We start from the raw sequence: 15,519 nt of genomic DNA on the forward strand, positions 1-15,519 counted from the left end.
ACCCTTTTAAAACTCAGCGGATATCAAAGGAAGATTTTAATCCAGACCTTTAAATATGGCTCATTAAGAAAATGATGGCTGTTAGACCACAATATTGTAGTAATTAGTCATGTGTCTTTCCCTCATTATTTTATCTCATTTATATTATTGAGCCTACTTACTGCCCATTTGTTTCATAACTAATAGAGACTCTTGAAAATAGGTCTATCTAATGGCTTTTTGGGGTAGTCATGCTTCTCCAAATAATCGGATTATCTCAGCTCAGCTGCCTGACCCAACCATAAACCGCAACTAACATGTAAGCAAAATCATTGGGCTGGAAATACTTGAAGACCACAGGTACATATTTTAGATAACCATGATTCTATTTATCCTTGTTTGAGTATGTCCTTTGCATGGGTTTGTTGAAACTTGTTGTAAACTGCTTCAGTCTAAGGAGTTACGGGTAGACTCAGCCTTATAAGCACCTTCGCTGTACTCCTCAGACTGAAGATGTCTCTTGGTGAAGAGACGAAACGTTTCAACAAAGAAGAATCCGTCCAGAGAACCGACTTTTTTTTCTACCTGGATTATTGAGATGCACAAAGACATCCTAATTTAAAGTTTTTGAAAATGTTGTCTCTTAAGAAAAGCCACCAGCATGCTGGTCATAACAAGTGAATCTTGCTAATGATCACATAATTGCTGGAAGGATACATCTACCTGCTTAGAATCTTATGGGACATGATAACACTTTCTGGGCTAAGAGCAAGTAATACCTAGTCGCTTTAAGTTGTGTAGTACTTTAAAGGTATTTCTTTAACCCTAACTCCGCCCATTTTTAGACGTCTGCCTGACACAAGGGTTCTACCCTCCACTACACCTGTGTTTGCCCTATCGCTACAGGGCTTGTTCTATCACTTCATCTTGCATGGCCATACTTTTGCAAGTTTCTGCACAAAGAGCAAGTGGTACACGCTAAACCAAAGCTGAAGGGTAGAATCTGAAATGTTATTTGTTTTTACAAGCTCATTAATGGTTTAACATAAGAAAGTCAGACATTGTTGCTAGAGTTGAACTGAGACAGCATTAAAAATACCAGTAGGCTGATCTGTGTTCAGACTCAAGATGCCTTAATGAATTATATACCTATGCCTATCTTCCTTTTGCATGTACAATTCTTTAAAAAAAGTTTCTAATTGATTGTGATAGCTTCTACCAAGTAATGACGTTATTGGACCATCATAGCACTAAAACAGCTACTATGCCTTAAGCCCTATTTGCACAGGATAAACATTATCTGTAGACCCCATGTAATAAATAAGTTACCCCCCTACGTCGGCTTTTTATGTGGCACATTTGCACGGTATAACCAAAGGTTGAGATTTGCTGAAATTTATGGACATCTCTGCTGGTTATTGCGCATGTGAATGGCTGTGTAACAGAAGCCATGCAGCCAACACTCCACTTATAAGCATCTCTGGGCTCTCTTTTTCCAAAGTCGCTGGTAGATTTAGTGAGTCGCGGTTTTTGGGCTTGATTTTTTTTTTCTCTAACGGAACCCCTTCTCCTGTCTAAAGCACTGTGCAACAAGAGCTGGCCCTTGCGCTGTTGTTGCCTTTTACAGACAACCAGTCCTGGGACCCAGGGTTTTCAAAACGCTCCAATGCAGCCTCCATTCGTCACCAAACGCAAATAAAAATATGCACAGGAAACAAAAAAACAACAACTGCTTATTCACATGGCGGATCACGCCCATTATTGTCCAAATCACGGAAATGCCTATTCACATTGAATACATTGGATTAGTATTCATATAGGACCTCGGACTTCAGCAAAATATAGTAGGTAATTTGCGGGGGAATTTTTACTTTACAAATTACTGAAATGGGTTTAGTATATCATTAGTACATGATTAAAAACAGAGAAGAATCTCCGTAATTATTACAAATCAGATGTGGTCTGGTCCCTAGGAAAAACTAATCACACACGAATAGGGCTTTAAACATGCGTAGGGTTTAAAACCCACACACATATATATATATATATATATATATATATAAACATCTGTTAATTTTAAATGCGTCAATGTTTGAGAGCGACATAAAACGGTGAGTAAAGTTCCCGTCAGGGAGAAAACCTCCCGGTCTAAATGGCTAACATGCTAGCTGTTATCAGCTCGGGGCACAGTACATCCACGTTGCGCTCCTCCTTCAAGCCGCATGACGTAAAATCTGTAAAAAGCCTTCAGCTCTAGAACAAGTGTGGCAGGGGTGAATTCTTTTAAGTGTAACATTTGGTGTGGGGCAACATTTTCAGGAGTTAGGCTCATTCCCTTGATCCATTGAAACAAAGACATTTTGGACAACTTCATGGTCACTACTTTGTGGGAACAGCTCATGGATGTCCTCTTCCTGGTCCACCATTAATGAGCGCCAGTACACAGAGCAAGGTTCATAAAGACATGACTGGTCGACGTTGGCGTGGAGTACTGGGCTCAGCCTTACAGACTACCTTTGGGATAAATTACAGCATTAGCTGCATTTGGCATTTTCATCCATGACCTCACATGATTCTCCTCATGGTTGAAAATTCCCATAAACACCCCCCTAAACCTTGTGGAAACCCTTCCTGGAAGAGTTGAAACTGGAAAGGTGGGCTGACATCATATTAAACCCCGTATGGAACAGAAATAAGATCTCACTCAGGTTTGTATGTGTGAAGGCAGACAAGCTACTACTTTTGGAAATATCATCATTGTCTTTTTGTGTCATCTGAGGCTTTTTTGAGCCTCAGATGTACATCAAGCTATGACTAGGGGGGAAAAAAGTAGATCAGGGAACTTTGTTGCTGGATTTAGCATTAATGCAACCCTTTGAAACCCTATGGTGTACTTATTTTTTTATTATTTTCAAATGGGCGGCTACAACTAAATGGTGTGGCTTTGACGAATAGACAATGCAAAAATCTTTGGAAAACTTGAAAGCCAATGTCACCAGTTTCTCATGAAGGAAAAAACAAAACAAAAACAAACATAATTTTGATATTTAGACAGGTGAGCTAAATGGGTTCGGTTTATCTGGAAGTAATTCGGGATGAGTAAAGTAAATTTTCAGCTACACACCTCCCCACCTCTGCCCACATTGAACAACTCATTATAAGTCATCCATGGATGTCACACAAAAAGACACAGAAGTTCACATTTAGAAGAACTACTTACACTGTATATACATAAAAAATAAATATTTTTAAACAATATATTTGTTTTGTATAAAGGAAGAGCTGTTTTCTGTACAACAATATACTCCATGTACAATCATAGGGTTAAATGCTGCACCGCTATTGCCTTGGTTCGAGGAACCGTGTAAAGACCAACATCGGTGTAACCCTTACCGAAAGGACTCCTCAACCAGCGACGCAGAATGCTCTAAACGAGGTCTAAAGGGAAAGCGGGGGAACATGATCTGCTTCTGTTTCTGGCTGAAAGTGTACTCATAAGGCAGAGAAAACATCTGAAATTCATCTAGTCATCGCCCTCCGATGTTTCGCGCTGGATAGCTACACGTTACACTCAGACATCTGAGTTTTGGAACAGAAACAGTCACAACACACTAATTATTTTAGAACAACAGCTAACAAGGCTAAAAGGTAGGATTTACAGCTCTGACTCTTTTTTTTTTTTCTTTTTTTTTTTTTTTACATTCATAATATGCACCACACCGACTGGTGGTGAGGTCCCTGTTCTCCAGATTCAGACTCTCGACCATGGTCAGCACAGGTCCTGGCAACCTGTGGCGCTACCAGCTCTATTTGAAGTAGTTGAGCCCCGCTACCAAGAAGAATTTCTCCAGGAAGAGCTCAGAGTCCAGGACAGCGATGTGGGCAGCGCGGCCGATCAGCGTGTTGGCCGTGTTGGGCAGGGCGTGGAACACATTCTGCCGGATCAGTCGGCACTCCTTGGCCTCCACCACCGGCTGCAGGAGGTTGTTGATCATCTCTGTGTAAACGGGCCCTTCGCGACAAAATGAGCAAAGATACAGTGAAATATAACACGTTGCCCTAACAAAAGTAAAAATACAAGTAATAATATTGAATTATAATGGTACAGGTTGTTTCTAGTGGGGAAATCACACACTGGCAATATTAAAAGAGCAGATGGATATGTATAAACGGAGGCGTGAACAGTATTTAGAAAGCTAGTTGAAAACAACAAATTTGACAACTATTCTACAGTGCCTTGCATAAGTATTTATCTTCTTTCAACTTTTCCACATCATGTCACCTCACAACCGCAAATGTAGATATTTTTATTGGAATTTTATGTGGCAGACTAAGATCTCAGCCATGCATATCTGTGAGGTATAGGAACAAAATGATTCATGGTTTTCATAAACTGTGCAAATGTTTTTGTTGTTTTTGGTTTTTTACAAAGAGCAGACTATGCATCTTTTTCCTTCCACTTCACATTTTACGCAAAGTTGTGTTGATCTGTCCTCTGAGGACAAATTTTATCCGCTCTTTCTGAAAAACCAGACGAAACGAAAGGCGTGTTCGGTCAAACATTACATTAATGTAACACTTGTTTTCTCAGATCTTTATATGGTTGGAAAATAAATAATCTGACAAAGATGCCTTTCTTTACTCTTTGTGCATAATAGTCATTGAAATTTGTGGATGACAAAATGTGGAAATATTTTTAGGGGCACGGACAATTTTGCAAAAAGGAAATACTGAAATATATTATAAAGTGACATAAGCTCTGATAATGACTGGGTTTTGGAATTCCTGGATCTACGTTTCTGACCTGTGGTTCTGTCTTTCAGGGCCGTCGTGCACATCTCTATTCTGGCTGAGTGGAAGGGAACATATCGGTCCTGTGGAGACGCGACCAACACCACGTTCTTGAAGTACTGCAGCCCTAGAAGTCCCAACAAAACAAAACCGCATGAGATGACCGCTTGATTGAGAGAAAGCGAGACAGAGACAGGTAAAGGGGGCAAGATGGAGGAAGTGAAGAAATCAGCTGTAAAGCGCAGCGTACAATCACCGAGCGCAATGACAGGCTTGATATGATAAAGCTGTGTGGCTTTTTTCCCCCTTTGGTCTCCTGTCGGCGTGCTTTTAAGGGAGTTCACTGTTGAATTTCCAATGACAGGGTTTTGGATCATTTTGTCAGCCTGCTGCAGCTCTAGAGAAGAAGGGGGGGGGGGTGAAAAAGAGCGTTTTCAGGCTTATCTTCTTCATGCCTGTGTGACAAACGGCTGCTTTGTTCCGAGCTCACAGTGGGAAGGCCTTTCTCAGCTCGCTGGTAGAGTGTGTGTGTGTGTGTGTGTGTGTGTGTGTGTGTGTGTGTGTGTGTGTGACATACGCGGAAATTTGACAAACAAAAAAGACAAGATGACAACTTGTTTTTATGAATATTTGAAAAGGGTGCCTTTCAAGTTGGAGCCGGCAAAGCGAGGCCGTCAGCTCGCTGCCTTTGTCTGGGCCGCTTTCATATCGTACCTGGTTTCTGACTCAGGAGGTAGAGGAATGTTTTCCGCGGATCAACGTGATCTCTGAAGGTGAGCTGCAGCAAGGATCCTGATTTCTTCAGCTTCTGCATTAACCACAGACCTAATGAACACACACACACACACACACACACACACACACACACACACACACACACACGGTGTCAGGGCAAGCCCATTTCCCTTTCTGATTACAAGATTACACAGGAAAACATGCCTTTAGTGATAAATAGCTACTGAGACCAGAATAGATCAATCTAAATCTTTATAGTGACTCTAATTAGAAGGTAGGATATTAAGAGACATTTAGTTTTTCTTCATTCTGCAACTAAAGCAATAGTTTGCAGAGGGGTTATCGTAGAGATTAAATATAAATCTCAGCTTAGAACCGTGTCAGTCAGGACAAGGTTACAAAACAAATCCCAAAGCGAGAATATTTATTGGTCGGATGAAACCAAACTTGTACTTTTGGGACACGGATGCAAGGTCAGGTAAGGTCGGCGCAAAAAGCTTCACGGTGAATCACCAAAACAACATCTAACCCACTACCAAGCATGGTAGTGGCAGCATCATGCCATGGGGTGATATGTCTTCAGTTGGATGTGATGTCTGTGTGAACCTTCAAAATACCAGTAAATTCTGGCCCAAAACCTTCAGCTGAAGGTTTTTTAGCTCTAAACTACCAACTACTTTGTTCAAAGTGCTTCACAAACAAGAGGAACGTTGTAAAATATAATATGCACCAGGACTACAGACATGACCACAAAGAGAATGATACAGCTTGAGTATACCATGAAAACAAAACGCCCAGGGCTTTGGCTTTAAACAAATCCTTTGCACACAAGCAACGGAATAATGGATGGAAGCTGTGGGGTTTGAAGGCTTTTTTCTACTAGCTAAGAAAAACTAATGTTGTATATGCAAGAATAAGTGAATTAAATCTGGCATTTAACTGAACTTTAATAGGCCACTGAACAGGTTGATTGCGTGAAATTGAGAGCTGTGTTTGGTGTCATTATCAGTGTAACTAAACAGATCTTTATTTCCCCTAGAATAAACTCAGGTAAATATGAACCAGGTTATTAATGAAACTGGAACCAAAAGAGGTTTGCATACAAGCACAAGAGATGCGCGGTCAGCAAGATGTTCAACACGTGTTTACATGTGATTCTAAATACTTCATGATGATACTGCAAATAACCCATCGTTTTCAAACTCTCCTTGTTTTCTTCCATGAAACAATGTCTTTACCATTCGTTTAACATTCATGTCAAGTATGGACATCGCAGTTAATTCCAAATGTTATTAATATGCAGTGTGAACGCATATCGCCTGAAATATGGCATTCAGTCATAACTGCATCCAAGGAGTCCTTTGTGACGGTATGTTGCATTCACTGACATTATTAAAGCTAAAACTCCCTCGGCCATGGTTTCAACATTTTTTTTTTTTTAATCACAAACACCTCCCATGTTCACAGAGACGTGTAAACTTTACATCCACCGCTGACGACACTTTTTTTTTCCCCCCCAGAGCAGCAGATCGGTGGCCTCACCTGTGCTGACCAAGGCGCTGTTGTTGTACAGCGTTCCCAGGTGTGGGCCCGACAGCGACAGGAAGGTGTGCAGCTTGGGCAGGTAGCAGCGGAAGCGGGGCCTCGTCAGCACGGAGCGGATGATGACGTTGCCCAGAGAGTGGCCGATGAAGCTGCGAGCCGGAGACAAACAACCGTCAGCGGGAGAAAGCGGCGGCTGGAAAATAGATCCTCCCACGCTGCTGACCCACGACCCTGCTCGCTCAGCGGCTTCACACAGCATCTTACTCAAGAGGCAACCGGTCACCGAAACAGTCTCAAAGACACCCACAACCCCGAGTTAGAGGACGTAGGAACTAACAGCAGACGGAAATGCTGGATTCATCAAGCTGCTTCTTGTCACTTGGTTTAATTACTGCAACGCTGAAGCCATGTCTACAATCCCTCATCAAGATGCCAGCTCCCTCTCATCTGTCTCGCTCCAAACTAAATATAGAGGTAATGCTGAAAGAAGCAGATGCTGTTGAGGCAGTCCACTGCTTTCTGATAGCCGCTCTCAGGAGAATACGCCTCAATGAGAGAGACTTGGAGAAACTTGGGTGGAAACTCTAACAAAGAAACAAATTGGCACATTGGGGGCAATTAAGTGAGAAGATGAATAGCTTAATTTGATTAGAGCTCGGCAGCAAAGTGCTGCATAAAGGAGCACAGTCTATCATGTGAAAGTCAGCGGCTTATTGGCGACGTATGATAAGAGCTTTTCATCCATTTCCTGTCATTTATTCATACTAAGTCAATACATTATCATAAACACAGAGAACCTGTTTACTTTGTTGTAGTTGAACATCAAAGTAGGACTCTGCTGCCATCTGCTGGCCAGACTATGTAGTGCTGGCTAGTTAAAGTTGTTCCAGAGGGGGTTTGTTAGTAATGTGGTTTACAAAAGTAATTTTACGTGAAAGGCCTACACAAAGTAGTGCAGACTGACATGTGTGTGTGTCTGTGTGTGTGTTAGGTGGTGTAGATGGCTTTTACCATGTTTTAGCAATAAATATCTGAATTGTATTCTTAAATCTTTACTCTCTACTACCAGGAAACAGAATCCAATGCAACCAACTTCCTTTCACAAGTCACCCAGTCAGTGAATATGCGACGCTGTTCTGTTAAAGCTTTAGATGTGCTTTAGAGAACATCACTGCACCAACAGCATCACGAAAATCAAGTACAACAGGAAAGAGCTCAGGGAGAGCTTTGAGGAGAACGTTACAACGCGATTCAGCAATTAAGCAACATCCCAAACTTCTGCCGGGGTTCTGTTCCATCCATCTTCTGGAAATCAAAAGAGAGCGGCACAAATGTGAAATTACTGAGATAAAGCCAGAAGAAGTCCTGCTCACAGATTGTTTAAAGCTGTGCAGATGACATAGCAAAGGATATGGTGGAAAACTGACACTGCAGTGTAAAACACAGCGCTGGCTGCATCATGCTGCTGGGAGGCTTCCTGAGAGGAACGTGTTTAGATTTAAAGTTGGATGGGTCTGAATACAAGGTCTACCGTTGGAGGCTGCAAACGCATCTGAGGTTCACCTTCCAGCAGGACAACGACCCCAAATATACAGCCGGAGCAACGATAGGGTGGCTTAGACTAAAGCATGTTCATGTGTTAGAACAGCTACATCCAAATGACAATCTACGGCAAGACTTGCAGAAAGCGATAACGCCTCTTAGATGGGTAGATCTGGTCATGGTTGAAGCTGCAGTTAGAGAGAGAAGTAATGCTAAATATTGATTTCTAGGCTGGCTGAATACAAATGCACTCCACTCTTTTTAGATTTTCAGTTGTAAAAAGCAGTCTTTGAAATCCATAGATCCTATTCCCTCCATGCCACAATTATTATGCACAGTTCTGTGTTGATCACATAAAATAATAAAAGCGCTGCACTAAACTTTGAAGTTGTAAAAACAAAGTGGGAGAAAACTTCACTGGGTATTAAGTAACTTTTCTAAAGAACTGTAGCGCTCTTTCATATTCCGGCATTCTTTTCAGTTAATGTGCATTAAACTAAACCCAGTTTCTCTCATGTTCAAGGCGCATTAATATATGCAGGCATATAGCTGGCCAACAAAGTGGAAAAACAAAAACATTAGTAACTGGATGAAATATATTTTGAAGTGTTAACTTTACTATGGCTGAATAAAATGAAATATTTTCTTTTTTTTTTTCTTTTTAGCCACTGACCTTATCCTGCCAATGGTGAGATTGTACAGCTGGATATGCTGAATAATCTCATCCAGGAGCCTGTCCGTCATAGTGTCAAAATCTGCAAACGTGTCGGCCTGCAGGGGGAGAAAAGAAAGGGTGGAATAAACTGCACATACAGTGCATATACGCTGTAATTCGCTCTCACATGTAACACCCAGTTTGCTTCCCTCACTGCCAAACGCACCTGATTCCTCTCAGACATGAGGAAGTCCAGCCTGGATCCCGGCAGCCCCAGCTCGATGAAGGTCTTGACCAGCCGGAGGTCTGCGCTGTTACCTGCAGGAGAAGGAATTAAGCTCAGGAGTGTCTGTTTCACTGAGGAACATACTCTTAGAAAAAAAAAAAACAGCTAATAGGAATCTAGAAGAAGGGCACCTCACCATCAAGCCCGTGGACACACACTACAAGATGTATGCCGTCCTCAAACTCCTCATCGTCCTCCTCCGGAGGGAAGTAGGGCAGATCTGATGCCAGGAGGGGAATGTTGCTGTATAAGCTGGCCTGGAACCTCAACTCTTTAAGGAGCTCCTCTTTGGCTTTGTAGAAACTAGGAAAAAGGGAGGCGTCATTTTCTATTTTGTACGCTAACAAAATTTAGAAAAGGGACAGCACCCTTCTGTCTAAAAAAAAAAAACACAAAATTGTGCTTGGAGAGTGGGATGTGGTAAAAAGTGTGGAGGTCTAAATGTGGATAAAAGGTTATTGGAGCTCCTCACGGAGACAAAAAAAGCCCCCGACTTTTAAAGAGAACATGTTGGCCTAAATATCTTTTCATTTTTTCATTAACATAAAAATTGCTGTTTGTGATACGTAAAAGCTCATATTTACTTCAAAAATTGTATATACTTTGTATTATTTATACTTTGTGCAATGCATGCTGGGTTAATGACACAGTTAGATCCTTCTGGACTGGGACCTACAGAGGGACACGAGTTGTTTATTTATTTTTTTATTGTATTGCATTTGACTGGTGTAAATTTAGACAATGCCACACTGTGTCTCTCTTGGCTGTAATTTCAAAACAAAAAAACAACTGAAAAAGTGAGGTGAGTGTTCATCGAAAAATCAGTGGGACAGGATCGTTCTTTATAGAACAATATTATAAAAAAGACCAATTCCCTTACCAATAAAATTATGCTATAAACATTTGTGTCTGTATATCTAAGTCTGACAGAAAACTGACAAGCTCAGTAGCTAAATCCTCTTGAGGTGCCTTGATATTGGGGCAGGCCCACCAACGTTTGTTTAAATAATGAACATCTGAACTCGCAGTGTGCATACCCAACACGCTCTCAGTAGACAACTGTTGGACACAAATCCTTTGGCCCCAAGCTTGGCTTGTCCAATAGAAATACTTGAATTGCGCACGTTACGTTTTCGTTCTACCAGATAGTGTGCGACCATCTAGGCAAGGCAAATCCATTTCAGTACAAGCAAGTACATTGTAAAGTGGTTTACATGATTAAAACATTGGAAAATAAAAATTAAAACAGAATAAAAGCAAGTAAAAAACAGAATAAACTGTAGGAGAATTTAAATAAAATAAAACATAGGAAAATTAAAACTAAAAGCAAATATTAATCTAGTGTTGGTTTTCAATGAGCTCGCTCATTGAAAGAATGATGTGAATCTTTTCTGCTCAATAAATGAACACTATTAGTGAGCCTTTATTTGTAATTTTATGTCTAAAAATGTAATTGCATTTAGCTTATATAAAATGGATTTTCTAGTGTGTTGGTTTATGCTAATAATTTTTTTATTTAAAATAGATCAAAGTCAGGTTGTATGCATCACAAAAACAATTAGTTGCTGCTAATACCTGTTGAGCCAGTAGGCTAGGCAAGGCCAGTTTTTAACAATTTCATCAAAGCAAAATGAAAACAGGGACTTTTCAGCCTCAAACTGTCATAAACAAGGCATCTATAGATGTCCGGTATTCGGAGGGTACCGCTTTTAAACTTTAGCTCCAATTACGAGAGAAAAGCCGCCTTGCATTTTGCTATTTAATTGTCAGCACAGTCATATTGGCCACTTCTAGGCAAGGCAAAGCTTTAAAGCAATATTCTCAGACTCAAACGTAAGCTCCTTGAAGTTTGGCCCTGTCATCCCACCAGGTTACAGACTTCAGCCGCACAGGAGTCAAAACAAATCCGATTGCACTTCCTAAACTCGCAGCTAATCACGAAGGATTTGTCTGTGCGCTCTTTGATGTGATTTAATGCACTCAGGAGGCGTTGCCCCACATCTTGGCTTCCTCTCTTCAAATTTGGCCCCGCGTCGTTCTGTTGCGTTAGACTCTCCAGGTGGGAGTACGTGCAGCAGATGTCTGCCTCCTTCTCTTGCAGTGTTTGCTGCAGTTTTTTTTTTTTTTATGAATTCAGTTCTGGTCTTTGAAGTTTCTCCTTCTGCATTTCCTTCTGGACAACATCAAATTAGCAATAAAATGAGAGAGGCCTCGTATTCATCTGGCTGAATACGCTGAACACAATGGAGATGCCAAAAAAAAAAGCAGTCTTCAGCAAAGTCAACCAGACCGTACAGTGTTGGTGACGGTGTCATGTTACAGTTGGGAATTTAAATGCATTTTATTGTGATAGGTCAAAACGTTTTTGTAATGGGGAAGAAAACTAATGCATTTTCAAAAAAAAAAAAAATTAACACATAAACAAAATGTAACAAGCATTTTATTTAGTCTTCCTGAGTCAGTATATTATAGTGACCATGATTATGTGCAATGAAAGCTGCTCATCTAATCTTTGTCTTCTTTACACATGTGGAGACTGACCTTTTGGTGCAACCCTCTTTGCAAAGTGACTCATACTCAGTCAGATTGTATGGAAAGAAGTTGTGCAAATCAGTTTAAAGTCTTGCTATAGATTTTAAATTGCATTTAGCTCTAGACTTTGACATTTTAACACATAGGCTTTGATATAAACCACTTCATTATAGATGTAGTTGTGCATTTAGTATCCGTATCGTGCACTTCTAGGGGTCGACCTGTCCACAGATTCTCCTACCTGATCTGTGGATTTTGCTGTTCTACCACATTATTTCCAGTTTTGGACATCAGACTGAACTTTCATACACTTTACTTCTGATCTGTCTGCTGTGTTCCTCCGTCTTTACGATGCTGTTCGCCAATGTAATCTAAAAAACCTCGGGGGCCTTCAGAGAACATTCTCTAAAAAAAATATTTTGGGTTGACTTCTTAATAGTTGGTTGCTTTGAATTGTATTTATTTAGTGCTATCAGAATAAAAGGGGCAACACTATTTCTTTGTATTTCTAAAAAGAAATAAATGAAAACCCATGTTTTCCTTCCACTTTGTAGCTATTCACTGATTTATGTTATCTCTGGCATGAAATGTGAATTGGAGCGCATTGATGAAGTATGTGCCTGTAATGTGACACAATGTGCAGAGTTCTAGGGTGTGAAAACTTTTGCATTAGCCGTGTGACACATTTTTGCCATGCAACCAATGTCAAACGGATTTTGAACATAACATCCCGAGAACATAGCTGCTTCCTAAAAACATACCTGGCTGCTAAACTCCTGCCTGTAGCACTGACCTCTCACCCTGTGAAAAACGTCTGACATCATATGAAACAAAAATTAGGTTGATATATGCCCTTTGCAGCTCAGTGCTTCCGTTCCCGTGTTAATTTAGCATTTGGCTTACTGAATTTTCGCAACAATACAGTGTTGCCAAACACACTTTCACACTTTAGAAAAAATGAATATAAAAATACCTTAATCACAGGTTTCTGAAAGTGTCTCAACATTAGATATTTGTCAAACTAAATCATTTTATGTTTAACCCAAATGTTTCACACCACTCTTCCCAATAATGTTTTGCTTAAAGGATTGATACATTTCTTCAAGAATTCTTTACGACTGCCAAATGCTCTGCAGCAAATTAATTTCCACTTCCAAGTAGCCTAACGCTGTTGTCTGTTGAAGTCATCTCTGGCACGATGTTTTAACTAAGGCAGAGTATAACACTCTGATTTGAAATGCTGGAAACGTCAGTATAAACCACTAAGTGTTGGGCTCTGCCTTTGGAGGGAGCAGAGACCGAACTGCACTGAGAGAACAGAAGAGACTGGTAAAAACTCTGAATCCCAGAATGCACAGTATATTAACGCTAACCCTAAACACAGCTGGAAACCCGTGACGTCATAGAATTACAAAACTCTTTGTAGCGCTGTTCTTTCTCTTCGCCCACAGCCACCAGGCAGGTATTCATAAAACAATAAGTGAACGAGACAGAGAACTGTTTGGCCTTGTGTTTCTGGTAATCAGGTGGTGCCCCGACTCCATAAATGTGGTTAAAATGATTAATGTTATTAATAAATGCCTTTGGCACTTATCAATAGTTATTAATAGCCAAATCAAAGCTATTGTTGCACAACATAAGTGTTTCAGAGAATTCTGTGTTTGTGCTGCACAAGTTCATGTTGCCCATGGAGAGTCGCCGGAGTTACTTTTCCTCTGACAGAACCAGAACCTGGAGCAATTTGTTTCTATTCATCTGTTTTTCTCTCACTTAAACCTTTAAGAACATATCCCTCTAAGTAGGGTTTGTATTTTATGTTTAACTTTCTTGTGGTGGTCTGTTGTGAAAGTTTATAGTTGTGTAGAAAGCTTAAAAAAAGGGAAAAATGCTAATATGTTAGCAACGGAAATTTCAGTAAGCTGGCATTAAGCTAATCGACAGTTTTCAACCTTGACAATAATTTAAGGTATGTTTATATGTATTAATGCTGTGCATAAATATTAATGACTCAATGTAGGGCTGTTATGGAGGAGGGTCAAATGCAATGCTAACTGTTCAATTTCTGTATTGAAGTTTCACAGTGCTACAGTAAGCATCTCAAACTTTGTTGTTGACTTTTGGCTGTTGATTGGACGATCTGTTCAATTGAGGGCATAATAATAAGCTTTTATGAAGCAATGGGGGGGGGGGGTCTTTATCTGACTAGTAGTTCTAGTTTTGTGCCCTGTGTGATACGGTTTGCTAAATTGAATTGGTTATAGTTAAGAAATAAAACAATATGGATAGTAAACTAAATAAAGAGTTGGGTTATGCTTAAAAGTGCAGAAATAAGGGCACTGATCTGGCAGATTTGGATTGTTTCCTTGATGAATGTATTGAAAAGTGAGGTGACATATAGATTTCTTGATATATTAAATAAGATATTTTGCTTGGAATTTAGCAATTTCTTCTTGAAACTTTCTAAAACCTCATGGTAAAAGCTAACACAAGGTATAAAGCTTGCATGAAAACTGTAAAGCTTTGCAATTACACATCCACTTTAACCCTGGTGGTGCTGCTATAGGGTTGATTGTGACAATCTTCTGGTAAAATGGCAGCAGCTGGAGAAAGGGTAATTTTACGTAGAGAGCTGTACATTTGAATAAACTGGGTTGCAGTTCACATAATGCCTTCTTTCATTTCCTTACGCACACGTCCCTGCAAAGCCCAGAAATATCAGAACATCGCTATGTGTTGCTCTCTGTGGTGCTGCACCATATCCAAAGGTTAACCTGTGGGTTCAGGCGCACCTGCATGAAATAAAGCGGGATTATTCTGGCAATCTGTGGATTATTTACTATACTTCATCAATGCACAAAAAATCATGACACTGATGTGTGGCAAATTATTCTAAGGCGACCTTTTGAAAGTCCTGTATTTTTGCTCCTGTTACTTAATCAACAATATAGGCTCATAGAGGAAAATTGTTACCCAACATTGTGTGACCATGCACTAAAGAAGGAACTATAGCTTCTGAAAAGGCTTCTAAAAGTGCTGCTGAGAGCAGATCAGGGATGATTATAGCTCTAAGAAATGAGTAATGCAGTGACGTTTTATGATCTGTATTATTCCTTTAGCGCATGACAATTCCGTTTTTGCATACCTGACCACATTCACATTTACAACGGATAAGCAACACTCAAATGAACGTTTACCTACTTTGCTGCGATTTAAAAACATAGTAAACACTTGATCAACATTAAATTAAATGATAGTTTTACCTCCCTCTATGTTTATAGCAGGGAGCTCTAATTAAGTATTCATACTTTGGATTCATACAGAAAATAATACCTAGATTTTTTTCTTGTTTTAGTACATTCTTACAAAGAGATAAAAAAGTTTGTTCTAGATAAAAAGAATACCTAACAAAAAAAAAACTACCAAGTTTCTAATGGCTGCTGGGAAGTTTGATGTG

At 40.1% G+C, this 15,519-nt stretch overlaps 1 protein-coding gene across 1 annotated transcript in view; it reads right to left on the minus strand.

Annotated features, from left to right (window-relative positions):
* Positions 1-2,863: 2,863 nt before the first annotated feature.
* Positions 2,864-15,519, minus strand: part of fam135b (family with sequence similarity 135 member B) — a 66,084-nt gene continuing 53,428 nt past the window's right edge. The window contains exons 14-20 of the mRNA XM_036145562.1: positions 9,670-9,836; positions 9,474-9,565; positions 9,266-9,363; positions 7,048-7,199; positions 5,485-5,595; positions 4,784-4,897; positions 2,864-3,991 (exon numbers count right to left, since the gene is read on the minus strand). Coding sequence (XP_036001455.1) covers positions 3,786-3,991; positions 4,784-4,897; positions 5,485-5,595; positions 7,048-7,199; positions 9,266-9,363; positions 9,474-9,565; positions 9,670-9,836 — 940 coding nt within the window. The 3' untranslated portion in view covers positions 2,864-3,785. The remainder of the gene's footprint in view (positions 3,992-4,783; positions 4,898-5,484; positions 5,596-7,047; positions 7,200-9,265; positions 9,364-9,473; positions 9,566-9,669; positions 9,837-15,519) is intronic.

This window comes from Fundulus heteroclitus, chromosome 13 (genome assembly GCF_011125445.2).
Source record: "Fundulus heteroclitus isolate FHET01 chromosome 13, MU-UCD_Fhet_4.1, whole genome shotgun sequence".
Lineage (NCBI taxonomy): Eukaryota > Metazoa > Chordata > Actinopteri > Cyprinodontiformes > Fundulidae > Fundulus > Fundulus heteroclitus.